The sequence below is a fragment of the Harpia harpyja genome, chromosome Z, assembly GCF_026419915.1.
Source record: "Harpia harpyja isolate bHarHar1 chromosome Z, bHarHar1 primary haplotype, whole genome shotgun sequence".
Lineage (NCBI taxonomy): Eukaryota > Metazoa > Chordata > Aves > Accipitriformes > Accipitridae > Harpia > Harpia harpyja.
The window spans coordinates 97,597,785-97,617,931 of NC_068969.1; the positions used below are offsets into that span (position 1 = coordinate 97,597,785).

Below are 20,147 nucleotides of genomic sequence, written 5' to 3' on the forward strand. Positions count from 1 at the left end.
TAGGCATGCCAATTGGAACAGGGAGGTTCTCAGGAAATGCATACTGTATTTGACTACTAATATCTTGAATACTGCACCTGCAAACTAACAGAAACTCTGCAAAGCGAATCGAAACCCGCCCTCTGCATGTCTATCAGAGCTACACAGACACACACTCACACTCTCTCTTTTAATATTCAATTAACAAATGAACAGATGAACTGTTCATTCATCAGCGGCAAAGGAAGCAGTTACCTCTTGTGTTCTTAAGATTCTTCTGGATTAAGGTTTGAAAGAGGCCTCACTCTCAAACACTGGCTGAGATCTTTGGAAACTGACTTTGGCTCATGAAAACACACTATTTAAGGATCATGGCTCAAAATTTAGTTACTCAGTGGAGTGCAAATAATGTCTCAGTCCTCTCTGAATTTTGCTTTGTCTTTTAATTAAACATTTTTTCCTATACCGCTCTGAATGCAGTGTGCCTGAGTTCTTTTTAGAGACTGTAATGAGATACTAAAATTATGTTTCTTTTAGCTAAGTTCTGCATATTAAAACAGAGTAAGACTTTTCTTCTCTGCACCTCTAAAAAGCTGCAAGAATTTTTAAATTGTTTTTCCTTCTTCCTGTCCTACAGTTTAGCAATGTGACAATCATTCTTGTCTGACTCGGAGAGGAAAGCTCTCTTCATAGATTGACAGTGTGTATCTATATAGGTCCTAAGAACAAGAGAAATTACTCTTCCTGAAACTGTAACCTAACAGCAAATGATGCAGTAGCAACTGCTGGCAGGAAAGACAAGAAGTGCACAGGTATAAACTCTTACAAGCGTAACTAAGTGTAACTACCCAACCTCACAGTGGAGCATCTTTTATACTGACTCTGAGTACAGCATACAGAAATACTTACTTTCTACTATTTCTGGAATAGTTCTGTAATGCTGGAACTGATAGAAGGATTTTTCTAACATGTATTCAGGATTAATTTCCTCTACTCGAAGCAGGTTCAATACCATGTTGTATGTCAGGTGGAATGCACTGTTTAAAGGATCAGCTGAACCCTGAAAAAGATCCAAGAACACTATCCAGTTAAAAAAATATCAATTGCAGTACATAAGAATGTATCAAATAAATAATGACACAGTGTTTTCTATGAAGAGTTGCTTTGATGGGTAGTACAACTTGAATTTAGATTACATGTCTCATCAAATCCTAAGCAATTTTATTATGCTGAATATATAACAGTATTTGTATGTCTTATCATATCTATAGTTATACTACAATATCATAAATTAGATCTGGATGAAATGAAAAGTTTAGATGAAAAACTTAGATGTTTCTTATAGTCTATTATTTGGATTCCATTATTTTAACTTGAAAATAATAGTTATTTAACTATTTAAAGCAATCCATTATTTTAACACTCTGGAAAAACTTATTTGCACACCTTTTTCTCTTAAGAATTACTGATCACACTGGTGTCTTGGGAAGTCTTAAAAAATAGATAGTCTACAACTTCTTTAACTTAAGTAATGTCTCGTTATAAAATTAATTTACTTTGCAGGTTGCCCAAGAGAGGTCGTGGACTTTCCACTTGTGGAGATATATAAAAGCCATCTGGACATGGTCCTGGGCAGCCTGCTCTAGATGACCCTGCTTGAGCAGGGGGCTTGGACAAGATGACCTCCAGAGCTCCCTTACAACCTCAACCATTCTGGGATTCTGTGAAGTTTGATTTTTTTTACAAGGTGGTATTTACAAGTATTTTGAATAACCTAAGAAGAAAGGATGCTGGGAAACTATTGTGGGGAAATACCACATCACTACCTTCTTTCCCCATTCTTATTTTCTAAGAACATCTACTACTGTCCTCTGTCAAAAAAATGTACTGGACTAGGCAGACGCAGCTTTGGCCTGATTCACGATGATGTTTTACCCACAAAGACGACTTCATTATCATAAGAAGAGCAAACATTTAACTGATATACATTAAAACAACCAGCTATTCAAAGAACACACAGAACAGTTAAACAGTGTCCAAGAAAGATGTAGAAGACCTCAACACTACAGCCTCTCAGAGCAAAGGACAAACTTGAGAAACTGTCTTTAACTTAAGTGTCAGGATAGAAGGCCATCCTAATAAACCAAATAAGAAGTCACTGCAACCAGACGACAGAGGCCCAGAACTTCTGAAGTATGAAATTGCCCAACTGTGGTGCATAACCTTTCATTTCAAGTAGCACTGGTATCAAAGGAACGAGTGCCTGACAGTTCTTCGGAAAGGATCCAAGGAAAATCCAGGAGTTACGAAGCAGAAAATTACAATTTCTGTAAAACGAAAGGAGTGGAAACTAGAAGCAACAGACAGCTGGAGAGAATACAGCAGAACAGCAGCATAAATAGACTTTTTATAAACCCAAGTTAGATCTCACAAATCTTTCAGAGCTCTTTGAAGATGTTAACAAGTACGTGGATTATCATACCTCCCCGATTTGTGAAAAGCTTATGACAACACAATCCCTACCCCCACCAAACTAATGTTATCAAGTCTTTAAGGGATTTTAAAAAACTAAACTCTTGTGAATTACTAAACAGAAAACCAATGTAATTTGGTATTTTTTCAAAACAAAATTTCCAAATGGAGACTCATAAGTCTGGACTTAAGAAATCTAGAAAAGGCATAGACAGAAAAATAGCAAGGTCTGCTAAAAATACTACTAGATCACTAAAACCACCAGCAATCCACAGAGTTGCATGACAAGCAATAAAATGGCAAGTGAAATTTAATCTGAAAGTATATTGTAAGAAGATGAAGTGCAACAGTTTGCAGCGGTTTCATTAAAGTGACCTATACCTGAAATAAAAGAGGTTTACTTAACAAGTGTTGTCATTGCAACAAAGCCTATGAGCAAATTCAGTTATGACTAAGAACTAAAACAGATAACAAGAAAATGAGGATGTTTCAAGACATTTTTCATGCAACTATATGACTGCTGAAAGTTCAACATATTCTATCAGACGTTTTAGAAGCTCAGAGAGGGCTGACACTGGGAAACACGCTCCTCTGCACCTTCTTTTAAGCTCAAGATTTGCTTTACCTAAAACCAATTATACTGTATCTGCTTGCAACTCATTTTTTGCCTTTTGCTATAACGTAAGGTATGTAGCAGAGATACTCCCTCATCATACATAACAAAAAAGCATAGGCTATTAAAGAAACAACTGATGACTAGTTTAAATATGCAAATGCTGAAATTCCCATCAAGTGCCCTCTTAGATCAAGCTAAGTTTAATGGATTTTAAATGACATTACCACAACATACACATTTTTCTTTCAATTTTAAATGTACAGTCAGGAATTCTGATACTACATCCATTGATGCACTAATGTCAGATTTAATAAGAGACAGTTTGAATCTGAGACTCCTTCACATGTAGGATTGTATTGGCTTTGTGTGGCAAGGTTTTGGTAGCAGGGGGGCTACAGGGGTGGCTTCTGTGAGAAGCTGCTAGAAGCTTCCCCCATGTCCAATAGAGCCAATACGAGCCAGCTCCAAGATGGACCTGCGACCCGCTGCCGGCCAAGGCTGAGCCCATCAGCGATAGTGGTAGTGCCTCTGGGATAACAGATCTAAGAAGGGAAAAAAAGGTGCAGCGGGCACAGAAACAGCAGCCAGAGAGAGGAGTGAAAACATGTAACAGAAACAACCCTGCAGACACCAAGGTCAGTGAAGAAGGAGGGGGAGGAGGTGCTCCAGGCGCTGGAGCAGAGATTCCCCTGCAGCCCATGGGGAAGACCATGGTGAGGCAGGCTGTCCCCCTGCAGCCCATGGAGGTCCACGGTGGAGCAGATACCCACCTGCAGCCCAGGGAGGACCCCACGCTGGAGCAGGTGGATGCCTGAAGGAGGCTGTGACCCCGTGGGAAGCCTGCGCTGGAGCAGGGTCCTTGCAGGACCTGTGGCCCAGTGGAGACAGGAGCCCACGCTGGAGCAGGTTTGCCGGCAGGACTTGTGACCCCGCGGGGGACCCATGCTGGAGCAGTCTGTGCCTGAGGGACTGCAGCCCATGGAAGGGACCCATGCTGGAGCAGTTCGTGAAGAACTGCAGCCCATGGAAAGGACTCGTGCTGGAGAAGTTTGCGGAGGACTGTCTCGTGTGGGAGGGACCCCACACTGAAGCAGGGGAAGAGTGTGATGAGTCCTGCCCCTGAGGAGGATGAAGCGGCAGAGACAACGTGTGATGAACTGATCGTAACCCCCAGTCCCCGTCACCCTGCGCTGCTGGGGGGGTTAGGTAGAGAATTTGGGAGTGAAGCTGTGCCCGGGAAGAAGGGAGGGGTGGAGGGCAGGTGTTTTGAGATTTGGTTTTATTTCTCATTACTCTACTCTGGTTAACTGGCAACAAATAAAGATAATTTTCCCCAAGTTGAGTCTGTTTTGCCCGTGATGGTAATTGGTTGAGTGACCTCTCCCTGTCCTTATCTCGACCCACGAGCCCTTTGTTATATTTTCTCTCCCCTGTCTAGCTGAGGAGGGGGAGTGACAGAATGGCTTTGGTGGGCAGCTAGCGTCCAGCCAGGGTTAACCCACCACAAGGATATTTAAGAATATTGTAATCCCATAGATACAGATCCCAGAGATATAGATCCTTATGGGATTACCTTACAAAAGCCAAAATCATACTCACTGCATGATTATTTCATCTCAGAAAAAATCCCAGCTGTTACAGAGAAGCCTTCAGCATATGTTTATACTAAGAAAGTACCAACATGAACACATGTAAAACAAGTTTAAGATAAATCATACAGCCTAATGTTTTGCTTTTCATAGCCAGAGGCTCATTCAGTCATCCTAGCTTACATCTGTGAGCAGATCGTAAATACACACGTAGGTTTTCACCTCAAGTGATGCACCACAGAGCAGAAATACCTCTTAAATTAGATCATGAAATGAGTATTTAAAATAACACCATCAGTTCTGAAATTACCACAAATGGGTTTCTACTAACAGAGATGCATCAATAAGTACGACATCAACAGCTGAGCTGCAGTGTGCAGAGGAAAACTCAAGTTTCTACAGATGTTTCTGGTCTGATACACCAAAGATGAGAGAACTTCTGTTGCTGATACTAACCAAGCTCAGCTCAGTTGATACTAACCAAGCTCAGTATAACTCAGCTTTTACCTTAGACCTGATAAAGGATTATATACCCAAGCTCTTGCCTATTTTTCTAAATATATCAGTTATTCCAGGAAAGAGAAATTACCAGCCCCTAAAAAGCTTGCTTCTCTACAACAGAGAATGCCATTTAAAGAATGGCATTTACTAAAGAACGGCACAGCAGTTATGCCAGTGTCAGCTAATGGTGGGTTAGATTCTTTCCTACAGCAACATCCACTGCTGTAGCCAGGCATCAACTAACGCAGCTGGAATACACCCACCAGCTGGCTGCAGCCACCGGCATATCTACAGACCAGTGCAGATCTGACAACATGCTGCTGTGACCGTGCTGATCATACTATGAATCCCTCTTTCCATTCCTGACAATGTTACATAGCTTTAAGGTATAATTTAGCTGTGTGCTTGCGAGATTTTCAACTATTTGAAAGAATAAAATCGTGTCACACCCTCACTTATATGCTATCATAAAGTGAGAAAAGAAAACAATGAACTTTATACAACTATAATATATGCACAGAACATGCCAAGAAAGACTAAACAACTCCTGCAGACTCACTTTAAAGGCTTTTTTAAAATCAGCACAGTTCAACTGTGAAGAAGGAGTGATTTAAAAACAAACTAAAAACCCCAGCTATTTCAAGGATTATATAAAGAGGACTTATTTGAAAGGCAGCATTTGAGCCAGTTGCTGATGTGGCAATTTTTATTTTAAACATATAATCAGCATTTTACAATTTGAAAATCAGATTATTCTGTTAAGACAAAGCAGTTAAAATACGAATCCTATTTTGGCAAAAAGAATTGTGAATTGTTGCTGTTCCTTCATCTCATAAACACATCTTTCTCCAAGTTTCAGGAATTGTTTTCTCAGTGTTGTTCTCTAGGTAATAGTACATTCAAAATAAAAAATTCTGAGAAGCTTATTTTTTCTGAAAACTGGAACTGTTACTTCTCCAAATTAAATACAACTATATTAGCTTTACTTATTACACCCTCAGCACAGGCAGTGAATTCTGCAGGGTGCCTTGGTCTCTACTGACTACTCCAGGCTATCAGACTCGCATCTAATAGGCAGCAATCACCTGGATGCCCTTGCTTCATTCACCTAGTAGCAACATATGGATTTTGCAGCTGCATTAGGAAACCTTATACCAAAATACAGTTGTTCTTCTATGCTAAGTACATAGAAAACATGAGTAGACAATCAGGCTTTTCTGGCAAATTATAAAGATTGGCATGATCATTGAAGAGGCAATTAGTGGTTACCTAAAGACACCTGCCAGATACATATGGTGGAGGGAAGAGAAGAACAGGAGGGGAAGGAAGATGGGCTATCTTACTGACAGGAAAATGGAAAAGGTGGGCCTTCCTTTCCTAACTTGCTCTTGAAGAGCCTAAACAGTATAAAGTGTTGAACTATCCTGGATTTTGTTTGCTGCTAAGATATATTAAGAGGCAAAATAGCTTAACTAACATTTTCTCCATGATGGTTTGCTCTTCTTGCAATCCCTTTCTCTGCTCAAGCCCTGTGCCACCAGCTCCTACATCAATTGCTTTTCTTTTGTACTTTCTTAAAAGTATTGTGAAGCATGTGCATGACATTTAGCTCACCCTCTGCCATAGATCCTCCTGTCACAGTTCACCAACCTTCTCTTTGAGAAGCTAGGGTATGCAACCACCTGCCTCAAGTTCTCTCAGTCTCTGAGGAAGCCTCTCCCTTGTCTCCAGAGAAGCAGCTCCATATTAGACAAAGGAAGAACCACCAACCACTCATGCAGAAGACTGGGCAAAAGCCTAACTGATCAGAGCTGCAAAAAAGTTGATGAGAAAGACTGCCTTGAACAGGCATCAAGAAGTCACTTTCAAACACACGCTGTGTCCATGACTTCATTGTTTTTGGAGAACTACCATCCCAGTTTTCTGGCCTCCTTTCTGCAAGTAACCCTCCTCCTCACCCCTTCAAAGCAGGCAGACCCCCCACCCCAAATCTTCAACAGACAGTAGCAACAGATTTATTTCTGAATATTTTTTAAAAAACAGAATGATTTTGCAAGCTTTTTTATCGCTCTGGACAAGAACTGCCTGGATACATGAGAACAGCCTGGATATATCAACTAAAGATCTCAGAAATTAATGACCTACTTCATGTGCTTGCAACCACTTTGCTTCTCGAGAAACTGTAAGCCAACTTATTAGTAGCATCCCTTCAAGTTTTCCAAGATTTGGGTTGCAAAAGAATGATTGGTTTAAGCTGATAATGTTAAAAATCAAGAACATGACCATAAACAATTCACTACAGAAATAATTTAGTCAAGAACTATCTGAAAGTTATAGCCACTATACACTGTGCCCTGTTTAACTGCCAACAGTTTCAGAACAGTCTCTTCTTAACAGAGTCAAATCATCCAACAGGGCATTTGACATTTACTAGTCCTACCATTTCTTGCCCACATAAACTAAAAAGATATAAAGATTAGGGAGGAGTAAGATTAGTGTCTGGAATTGATATTCACAGGGCTTTTTCACTGTTTTTTTATTACTGTTAAGACTTGGAAGCCTTGTCTAACCAGAGATGTGAGAGCTGTCATTGCTGCATTATGGCACGCACTGTTGAGCAAGACGTACATTTGGTTAAGGGTTACTCTCTCTGTTCTCTCTTATAGCGGGAGAAAAATATTTACATTTTCAAAACTTTTCCCATGCAGAGAGAGGAGCAAATTTTGCACGTAATTTTCTTGCTCTCCAGCCTCTCACAGAAAACGTGTACAAAGTTTTCAAAGGGAACATAAGATGGCAAATACTGTCTGAAACTAACTCACAGGGACATTACAAGCTAACAAAGATGAAAGAGGCAACTTGCAAAGCAACAATCTTTAGTGACAGAAATCAGATACAGTACAGGACATATTTTAAGGCATTTGGTCCACTGACAGTTTCATTTGCTTATCAGTGTTTCCAGAAATAAGCTGAATGAATGAGTTTCCAAAAAGGCAACAAAGAACCACTTTACAAAAACAGCAAAGAACAGAACACACTGATGATATTTAAAAGGTCTCAGTTTTTTCCCTGTAAGGGGGAAATCAGTACACTTAGCTGTCTGTGACAGTAGCCATTATGAATTTCTATGAAAAACCTCATTAAAAAAAAAGTGACTGCTTGATACATCTGTTAAGACACAGAAATACCTTTAGTGAAATATTAATTAACAACACATATTTTCCAAATATCAATGATATAGGTACTACATGAATAATCAGATCTCTCTCTAGAAATATCAAATGACTGCGTAGTTATACTGATAACAGGATTATCCTGAGCTACATTAGCATGACTGCAAAACCGATAAAAACCCCTTCTGCAGGGTTATTTTTAACAGACAATGGTAAGCAGCTATTTTAAGCACAAATTTATCACCCATTTGGCTCACTGCTTTGCCCCCAAAACAGTTGCACCAACACAAATAGAAGCCACTGTGGGTGGCAAAAGACTGCTTTAGCAGCCTTTGCCGATGAAAATACCTCAAGCTTGGGATCCACAAATGCTCCAGCTGTAATAAGAGACTTAAAAGGAAAAACCTGTATCTCCATTTCTCTCACATGCAACTACCACCGTCTGAAGTTAGTTCTGAATGACTTGAACTTTTCAGTCATTTACCCTAATACAGTAGCTCCTACCATTGTAACTATCCTTAGTTTTACTTCAGGCTAGCAACTCCAGGTTCTGTTCCTCCCCTAAGCTTTTTGTCTTCTTTCTGTACTGAACACAGAAAAATATAGGAAAAAACCCTACACACTTGTACCAAGGCATCCCAATTTAACAAGGGAGTATTTAAACTTTCAAAACTACAAATATTTTATACAACACAAATACTGTACCTTAACTTAAAAATTTAAAAATTTGCCCTCCCCAGACCTCCCCCAGGATCATAGCATTGCTACATGAATTGCTCTCCACAGAACACAAACAGATGGTGGGCAGAAAGGTAATTTTAACATGTGTTCAACCCCATACTGTGCAATGATTCTTTGGATCTGAACTGGCCTGGTAACACTATAACTGTATAATACGTTTGAGAGAATAATTTTGCTCCTTTTAAGTTGGATGAACTCAAAGAAAGCTGAAATGGAAAAAAACAAATGATATCTATATCTGCACTCAGAAGCCAGCTGAGATCCTCAACACTCTTTGGTTTCAGATTTGCTACTACAGGTATCAGGTCAACGATGTGACAATTTACAAGTTCAGCAAATACACAGTATGTTTTAAGTTAAAGGAAATGTGTGCCCTAGCACAGACTATATACTTCTACAAAGAGTTAATATAAAAATAAATTTAAAAAAGGAACTTTGTCTTCTTTTCACCTCACATTTACCTTTTAAGAATAAGAAGGCAAAGAAAAAAAATCTAGCTTAATCAGTCAAAATGCATTTACATTTGCAGTGATGAGTTTACCAAAGTAAAAGAAAATTTCCCCAAAATCTGTCAGTTGAGGGGGAAACTGCTTTCCACAGACTGACCTAATAAAACTTCAAGTAACTTGTGGTATTAACAAGCAGCAACCACAATTAATAAATAATACCAGTCTGCTTAGTCCTATTGGCTCTGGAAAAGCCAGTAGGTGAAATTAAAGAGTGACTAACCATTTTATATGCCATCTGATGCACCCCATCTTCCCACATTTTGGTTGCAAAAGTTAGGAAGAACTATTTGCTTGTCTCTTCTATCTGCTGGCTTGCATAATTACCTACAAAATTGTGAGCTTGTTCGCGATGGCATTTGAATATCTGTTTCCCTTAAAACAGTTGAACTCTCTCCATGATTTCCCACTGAAATCTTGTTGACTTTAAGCAGATTTTGAATTAAGGTTAGAAGTTAAGTACCTTCCTGAATTGAAGCCTGGAAAATTTCTGCAGTGCAAACTTAACAAGAACAAGAGAAGTTTGGCAGTTTACAACAAAAATAAAAATTTTACATTAATATTTTTTTTACCTTAATTTTGATAAAGCATCCAAAAATGTTTGTTTTATTGAGATTCTCATCTATGTCACAACTTTAAAGTAGAAAGAACATTATTCTGTCCTCAAACCACTAATGACGATCTATTTCTTTAGATTTTGCAACAGCTTTTCCAACAAGCGTTAGCACCAGCTTCCAGCTGAAGTGTATTTCTCTCCCAAACTAGGCTTTGGTAAATGTCTCAAATCCTGAGGCTTTTTTTTTTTTTTTTCCATATGAGTAAGCTTTAAGTCAAACCAAAGTACAATGGTATAATTAAGCTGGCATGATAAGCTGATGTTTGCAGAAGGACTGAATGCTGATGGAAGACAGTCTCACTAGAAGGCTTCACCTGCTGTCTTGTACATAGTCCCAAACAAGATTAAGTGGAAAACTGTTATTTACTACTCACTCACAAGTTATGGGAAATGAACTGAAATACCAGTTTGCTTCTCTAGAAACACCTTTAAAGCATTTGGGGAAAAGTAAATGGCAAATCTGCACACAGTATGGTTTTAAAAGGGGTGGACAACCAGCAGTACTAAAGATTCTGCAGAGTCTTTATCATAAAAGTGAAGTAGTAAGCTGTATCATTCCATACCAATTTCAATACAGGCCACCACATTTTGTACAAGAAAACATTAATCATAGACATTGTATGAGGATATCCTCTTGCCAAAGAAGCTTGAGCTGCAATTTTGCCAAACACTGCCCTTAACAACTGCTACGCTCTAGCCTGCATCTGATTGTACCTTGCTTGAACTTCCTGATAGAGATTGTCTTGCCTTCTGTGGCAGCCATGCATACCCAACAACCTCCGCTTCTTTACTTCAGACAGTGCTAAGCATTCCATTTGCAAAATGACCTCTGTTGATGCCCTCCTCCCATGCTTCTTGCCTGATCACACACTAAAAACTCAGTACAGTTTGTAAAAGCAAAATGAGAACTCAATGTAACAGAATAATTCTTACCACCTGAAAAAAAATTCCCATTCACCAGAAGTGTTTTCCATGTATTAGACAAAGGAGATAATTTGAAAAAACCACACTAATAATTTCAAGAGTATGATGTTAATGTATATGGGTATTTCAAAGAGTAACAAAGACTAACAACAGTTTTGGACTGTCCTAAATTTATCTAACAATAACAACAACAAAAAAGCACCCAAACACCCAACCACTGAAATAACAGAATCTATACTTTTACATTAGGTAATTTTTAAAGTTTTACTGGTTTTCAACCAAATTCAAGAGCATACACACCCATATTTATTTTAAAACACAGAAAGACCAATACAGGAGCAGACCCGTGGCCTACCTAGTCAATACCAGACAAGCCAAAAGAAGGAAGAAGCAACCCCACAGTCAAAGATTAAGTGAACTACTTCTGCATAAAACAGTATTTCTTTTCTGCATGTTAACCACTGCTTTTCCTGAATTCTAATTTATCACAGTTTTTTATAGTACTACACAACTATGGCATCTCTCACAACCCAGGCAAGCATTTAGTTGCTTGTTACACTTTCTATGTTAGAAATCCACGCAAAATTACACTGGTGCCCAAGGCCTGTTATTAATTCCTTTTGCAGACAGATAGCTATGCTTATGTAAAGGTACTAACTTCCAGCAATTTTATCAGATAGCTCCTGTTCCAGAAACTTCCTCTTCTAGCAACTGAAGCTTCTCAGCACCTCCTCATCATTTCCCATCTTACATTTATTCCCAAACAGCATAAATTTATTTATTTTTATGTAAATATTGATTTTCACACTAAATATAATTCTCTTTGTACTTGGGAGTCTGAAAGGAACAGCCATATGTGATACATAGTAGATCATTAAAACACAAAATACCTAACGATGCCGCCTCAATTATAAGGGAACAATGATTTGCCCTTTCAAAATTTAGAAAGTTTCTAACAGCTGCACAGTAGTCATATGAGAGAGCTGTGCAAACAGGCAGAAAGTTAAAAAGAAAAGTATTAAACTGTCTGAATTGCTATCCTGGTCATTTGCCTAGTACAATAAAACAACCTAAGAGTCAAAATAAAATACAAAAAGACAAGATGGATTTCTAATAGCAGCATACAGGCCAAATAAGCACAGTACTGCCAACTATAAATGAAGGCCCTGCCAAGGGGCCAGATGTAGCCAGTGGAATATCTCCTACAGCTTGGCATCGGGGCACTTTATGTTCCATACAAAAATGACAAGGAAAACATAATACTGTATGTTTTATCTGGCTAGATGAATGTTTTCTTTTGATTTTTCAGTCCACCTAACTTCTGTGAAGGAGTAAGCAGATGCAAAGAACTGATACACTCAAATTCAAGGCTCAAAAACCTACTTAGAGTAGCACATTTTCTTTCATTATACAATCATTATTTTCTGTAATGTAATTAACCTGAAGTTTTTGTCTTTTAGAGACATAAGAGATTACCACTGCTCAGTAACTCAGTTGCCTCTGTAGGAATACATGCTAGTAACATGGCCAAATTCCAACTAGAGAAATGCTGCTCTGGTTTCAAAGGCCATCTAGCGTCAGGGAAAGGTTTCCACTTCCTAACTAAACTAACACAACGTAGCTAAAGATTTTAATTAAGGAAACAACAAAAAAAATTCCCATCAAATATTTCTTAGTATTATGCAAATGTAAAACTATCATTTACTGGCTTGAGAAAGCTATCCAACAGTATTGTAAGCATTTAGTTTTATAGATTTGCGCAAATCACCAGTTTACTAAATATTCAGTGGTCAAATAAATGCTAAGGATAAATGAAAAAGTCTAGTTACACTGCAGAAGCCAAATGTACACTACTGAGTTTAAGAAATATTTACAAATATCTCTTGTAAGAACTCCACCTAAGATTTGAACTTTGAATTTAAGTCTGAAGTACTGTACACAATGCCACAATCAACAGTTCCACAGCCAAACAGCACAGCTGCAGCAATACTGCTGGTACTGAAATATACTCAAAGCTCTCACTTCACTGATGGCCGTGTTAGGCAGCTGATCACATTATTCCTAGATGCTTTGCTCTAGTATTCAGGAAATGGCTTGGATTAGACATGCATGAGGTTTGAATAGCTATGATAAAAATGTCCTATGCAAATATCCAATCATTCTCAATATGGCTAATTTATTTCTTCTGAAGTTTTCCCTATAAATCTTTAGCTTATCCTGGAGCAAAGCCACAGTACTTGACGTGGCAGCAAAATAGCACTGCAAGACATGATCGTGATCTTACTGCAGACAAACTTTGTCAGTCAGTAAGTAAAACCTAATTCAGACACACTTAACGATGAATACAAAATGCAAATATTGAAGAAATGTTAATCTGTATACATTCTTGGCCTGTTTTGAGATTGAAATTTCCTCTAAGTGTTTTGTATTTAAAAAGGAAAATAAGAAGTATTTTTTATGTTTTACTGCTCATCTTATAAAAGATTACTTTTACTGCCTTTTCAGCAATTGGCTGAATAGTTACGGATGCATCAATACCTCCATTATAGTCTCTTCTGAACTTTTTCAAAGAAATGTTAAATTCAGTCCTTGCTCATAAGTGAAGTAGTGTGAAAAATTAATGAAATACATGAATTTACTTAGATCAGTGGAGAAGAACCAAGAGATAATAAATATAAAAAGCAAAAAAGTTGCCATTATCTTTCCCTTTTGTTTCCTTACAATTAAAAAGAAAAAAAAAAAATCAAAGGGCTTAGAGTTTCAATAAAGGATATATTATCATTTCCTTAAAATCTAGACAAAAATGTAGATAGTATCAAAAAATCTAAATTATCTACCATTTCCTTTTTTCATCTTAATTCATGAAGATTGAGTTCTGTAGTTCTCAAACTACTGAACTTACAAACTTAAACACCTTCTGAATGGTTGAGCTTATGGAGTCATCTTAATTATTTATCTTCAGACTTTATATCAATTTTTCTTATGCTATTTACAGTTATTTCATATAAATTAAGTTTTGGGGGATATTCTTTATAAACTACAGATTACAAGTACACAAAATTAATGCTAGATATAAGCAGGTTTTTTTCTTCTCTCATTTTGTATCTTGGCTGTTTAATTTTTCAGCTGTGGAAGTACAAAGGTATACAAGCCTTTATTTACATAAGCATGCCACAAAATTACATCTGTTCTTTTAAATAGTCTTAAAAACTCATAAAAATCCATTTAAAAATACTTAGTCTTCATACATCTCAGAGGCATACACATGCATTAAGTGTGCATATAAACAAATAAATGTATGTCCATTCCATTGAGAAAACACAAACTGAATCAAGACTAAGAAATAAATTCAAAACCTAATGCTACTACACATGAATGAATTCCAGTATTTTTGAAATTTCTTATTTTACTAATTTCTGGTTAGCTAGCCATAATGTAGCATTCGTCAAAATTCTGACTTTAAGAAGGTAAACACCACCTGTATATAACAGTGATCTAACATCCACATTTATTATGAATTAACAGGTAGCACTGACAGAGCAAGATACACAACAAAGAATCCACATCTGCGTAACAGCAGCCATGTACATATTTTTCCCCTTGTTCTTAATTTGTCTGCACAAAATAGAGAAATACTAGCATCTGATTTTTTTTTACAACAAATACATGCTTTTTATTAACATACCCTGATGCTGACTTAAGATAATTCCCACAATTTATACAAACTCAAATAATACTGTAAATGCCCTTTTAACACAAATGACCTGCTATTTGTACCAAGGCTACAAGCTCCCAAATAGCTTGCAGAGTAACTCCTCAAGTTTTCAATTTTAACATGTGTGCACAATTAACATAAGCAGCCTAAGACAGGCAACACACACAACAGAATATTATGCTTCATTATGGTGATTTTTGCCATGGAATTTAAATAGAAGTGTAATGAGTGCAATGTTTCACATTCAAATTATAAAGCAAGAGAGTATTCTTGTAATAATCTGTAACAAATTCCATTACAGTTTGGGGAAGCCCTATAATCTAATGCCCATCTGAACCACAAGAGTGGTTTTTTCAACCTCTTGATTTCCAAACCTCAAAGTTTCCTACAAGCGCTATCAATTTTCCCACAGATAATTTTAGCTCACTGACAGCTATCTCACTCTTCTTATTTATATGTACCTCATTTTTTGCATGACTTTGTCCAGTTTGTCTATTACACTGAAAACTCCATTATCAAAGTTTTATTTCACCACAGAACCAAGCCTTTAATACTTCTTGTGAAAGCTCAGCAAACTTTTTCTAGTTCAGCAATATCCTTGAACTGACTGTGGTCAGCAAGAAACAAACATTGCCACCAAAGATGAGGAAAAGGCTGAGGTACTTAATGCCTTCTTTGCCTCAGTCGTTAATAGGGAGACCAGTTATCCTCAGGCTACTCAGCCCCCTGAGCTGGAAGACAGGGACAGAGAGCAGTATATACCCCCCACAATCCAGGAGGAAATAGTTAATGACCTGCTACACCACCTGGACACTCACAAGTCTATGGGACCAGATGGGACCCATCCAAGAGTACTGAGGGAGCTTGTGGAGGAGCTTGCCAAGCCACTCTCCATCATCTATCAGTAATCCTGGTCAACAGGGGAGGTCCCAGATGGCTGGAGGCTTGGCAGTGTGACACCCATTTACAAGAAGGGTCGGAAGGAGGATCCAGGAAACTACAGGCCTGTCAGCCTGACCTCGGTACCAGGGAAGATTATGGAATGGTTCATCCTGAGTGCGCTCACATGGCATGTGCAGGACAACCAGGGGATCAGGCCCAGCCAGCATGGGTTCATGAAAGGCAGGTCCTGCTTGACCAACCTGATCTCCTTCTATGACCAGGTGACCCGCCTAGTGGATGAGGGAAAGGCTGTGGACGTTATCTTCCTTGACTTCAGCAAGGCCTCTGACACTGTCTCTTGCAGCATACTCCTTGAGAAGCTGGCGGCTCATGGCTTAGACAAGTATACTTTTCACTGGGTGAAAAACTGGCTGGATGGACAAGCCCAGAGGGTTGTGGTGAATGGAGATAAATCTAGTTGACGGCCAGTCACAAGTGGTGTTCCCCAGGGCTTGGTGTTGGGCCCGGTTCTGTTTAATATCTTTAACAATGATTTGGATGAGGGGATTGAGTGCACCCTCAGCAAGTTTGCAGGTGACACCAAGTTGGGAGGCAGGGTTGATCTGCTTGAGGGTAGGAAGGCTCTACAGAGGAATCTGGACAGGCTGGATCGATGGGCCAAGGCCAATTGTATGAGGTTCAACAAGGCCAAGTGCCAGGTCCTGCACTTCGGTCACAACAACCCCATGCAGCGCTACAGGCTTAGGGAAGAGTGGCTGGAAAGCTGCCCGGCAGAGAAAGACCTGGGGGTGCTGGTCGACAGCCGGCTGAATATGAGCCAGCAGTGTGCCCAGGTGGCCAAGAAGGCCAACGGCATCCTGGCCTGTATCAGAAATAGTGTGGCCAGCAGGAGCAGGGAGGTGGTTGTTCCCCTGTACTCAGCACTGGTGAGGCCACACCTCGAGTACTGTGTTCAGTTTTGGGCCCCTCACTACAGGAAAGACATTGAGGTGCTGGAACGTGTTCAGAAAAGGGCAACCAAGTTGGTGAGGGGCCTGGAGCACAAGTCTTCTGAGGAGCGGCTGAGGGAACTGGGGTTGTTTAGTTGGGAGAAAAGGAGGCTGAGGGGAGGCCTTATCGCTCTCTACAACTGCCTGAAAGGAGGTTGTAGCGGGGTGGGTACTGGTCTCTTCTATGAAGTAACTAGTGATAGAATGAGAGGAAATGGCCTCAAGTTGTGCCAGGGGAGGTTTGGATTGGATATTAGAAGAAATTTCTTTACTGAAAGGGTTGTCAGGCATTGGAACAGGCTGCCCAGGGAAGTGGTGGTGTCACCATCCCTGAAGGTGTTCAAAAAACGTGCAGATGTGGCACTTCAGGACATGGTTTAGTGGGCATGGTGGTGTTGGGTTGACGGTTGGACTCAAATGATCTTAAAGGTCTTTTCCAACCTAAATGATTCTATGATTCTGTGAACGGAATACTGCAGTAGTAGTGATATCACTAGAAAACAGAATATAGTTCTAACTCTCCTACTCAAGATCCCTTTTATACAGAGAAGGATACTAGTCTTTTAGTTTTGTTTCACAACAGAAACTCCCGCTTTAATGAAAATGAAAACCTATACTCTGTTTAGGATTTCTCATCTCCTAATTTCTTATCTCCTACCTGCACGATCTACATACTTTTTGTTCTAGCTGTGTAATTTTACATGTTACATTACTCAAAAAAGAATAACCTTAGTGGGGAGGACAAAAAAAAAAAAACAGTTAACTTCATTCCTACCTTCAAAAGCTGCTTGCCAATTGTTGGACTCATTTTTTCATCCACCATAAGAATTACTATTCCTCTGTCATCCATACCTCGGCGTCCTGCACGACCTGACATTTGAATGTATTCACCTGAGGATATCTAGGATAAAATGAGAAAAGGAAAAAATTTAACAAACATTAGAAAAATAGCAAGAACATATAAAATGCTATTTACAGTTACACAGTAAATGACCATGATGTATAAAAATTACCAAAGGAGAGTTATGTAAGACATGAACTTTTCACAGATTGAATTCATTACTCACAATTGATCACTAAGCTACTAAGATATAAATCCATGACTATGAATAGTGTATGTCAGCAGCATAAATTAACTAATGCTCCCATAGCTACAGTGATTTCCATAACACAGTGCATCATTTTAATAAGCACAAAAAATGTTTTACTAATGTCTTATGTGATGGAAGGTTGCTGGGCATGGTGGAGATTATTAAAATACAATACATCTTCAATATATTGATAACACATTTTCACCATCTTCAAATAATGTATTTTGTTCAAATGATTCAAATGTAACATTAAAATACTGATACCTAGCAAGAGCAGTATTTCTATGCCTACTAACTGTGAAACTGAAGAGGGTATGAAGAACCGGGACATGGACAAGAGCCAGCTATACCTGGTTCCCTATGTCTCAGTAAGTTATAAAACAGGTTTTTTTGTCATCTGTGGAACTTGCATTCCCAACAATTTCCTGAGTTTCACTTTAAGTCAGATCTCAAAAGCTACTTAAGGAAACTGCTAAATCATTTTAAAAGCAGGAGTTCCACATATCTGATACCTCAAAGGTAGCTAATTCTCACACGTATCTTAAGGACATGCAATCAGACAGAATGAATCATGACACTGAACAGCCCAAACCAAGATTGAAGAGACATTTACTTCATAATGCATGTCAAGTCACTCATCCTGTTTATCACAATTTTCCCCTCTCTGAAAGATGAACAATGACCCTTATTTATAAAGTTTTGCTGTGATGAATTGTACACCCTTATTACTATTTACATGGAATCACATACCCAGTTTTAATGTTGAAAACTTTCAAATTATTTGTTTTGCAGCTGTTTAAGAACCTGTCTCTCCCTCCGCACATTTCTGTCTTTCTGTGGGCTACCCAAAATACCCTGCTATAACATAACAATCACTACTCCTGATGTAAATGATCTTTTGTTGCCTCTGTCAAAAACCTAAATTTAGTGATCATTAATGATGACACTGAGCCCACTTAGTCTCCACATTGCTCTGACACAGAAGAAAATACTTGGGTCTCACAGTTTTGGACAAATTGTGCAGAAGTCTTAGTCTAATCCAATGTCCAATACCAACCTCCATTTGATGCCCTTTTGCTGCATCTATTAAAACAAATAATCTCATGCATAATCTGAGGAATCTTGTCTTCAGGAATATGTACACTTAATTATAAATGGATTAGTGAACAAAGAAAGATTTTTTGAAAGAAAATAATATTTTCTATTACACTGGATACGTCAAGAGTAAATTTAATGTTAATAAGATTTAAATAATGCAATTCAGTTATTCTACAGAACCTGTTTTTCACTTACCCATCGGAAATCTTTTCCATCAAATTTGCTGGCACTCGTAAATAGTACAGTCCTGGCTGGCATATTAATTCCCATAGCAAAAGTCTCCGTTGCAAATAAGGCCTAAATAGACAGACTAAAGTTAAGCAAGCAAAAACAAAGGCTCTTAAGCAAACATGCAAATAGCCAGCGATTGCTACACAAGACCTCTCCACATTTTACTACTTATGTACAGTCAGCATAGGAACATAGGTGCATTCAATATTTAAAAACTGGACCAAAAACATTCTTTCCCCCTTGCCTTATTTCTTCTGGGAAAACATGACAACTGCTTAGATGGGACCATGTGAAAAACTCCAAAAGGCAGCACACGGAGGTGCAAATTATATTAATGAAAAGTAATAGTTTATTTCCACATTCAAAGTTTACAAGAAGAAAATAGCAGTTAGCTACCCAAAAACCCCCACAACTTTCATCTAAGGTTGGATTTTTCTGAAGGTATGTCCTGTAGGGCAACCAACCAAAAGCTTGCTAAATGTCTACAGTCATTTATACAAGCAAAATACATCATAAAACAGTTGAAGAAAATGTTGAAGTTAGACATTGTAAGTTTAAATACTTAGGAAAAAAATTTAGAACACCTAAAACTAGAGCTGTAATTGTGCAGTAACGTAAGACATCTAAGGCAAAGTATTAAAGACCACAACCTTTTTCTTAGAGAGGGAAAAAAAAAAAAGAAAAAACAGCTTCAAGAATTGTTTTCTCAGATAAAGATGGAAGCATTTATGCAAATATTTGCATTTCTCACAGGAAGGGAGCTGCAACCAATTACACCAATTAGCCTGTGCCACTGGGACAGCTACAGGCTTCCAGAGGTGCTGGGTGCATTTGTAGAACCCAGTATGGACCCTTTCCCTTCGTATGGGTATAGCTCTTTTTAAAATTGCTTACTTACTGGTCCACATAATATTCAAAAAAAGTTTTCGTTAAGTACTAAGCCTTATGCTTCCTGCATAGAATCACATTCAAAACACAAAGCATTTTGCAGTTTGGCATGTGC

The 20,147-nt window shown here is 38.5% G+C and overlaps 1 protein-coding gene across 1 annotated transcript in view; it reads right to left on the minus strand.

Annotated features, from left to right (window-relative positions):
• The window catches only part of MTREX (Mtr4 exosome RNA helicase), a 51,078-nt gene that overhangs the window by 17,508 nt on the left and 13,423 nt on the right, over positions 1 to 20,147 (minus strand). The window contains exons 14-16 of the mRNA XM_052778651.1: positions 19,109 to 19,210; positions 17,500 to 17,625; positions 889 to 1,039 (exon numbers count right to left, since the gene is read on the minus strand). Coding sequence (XP_052634611.1) covers positions 889 to 1,039; positions 17,500 to 17,625; positions 19,109 to 19,210 — 379 coding nt within the window. The remainder of the gene's footprint in view (positions 1 to 888; positions 1,040 to 17,499; positions 17,626 to 19,108; positions 19,211 to 20,147) is intronic.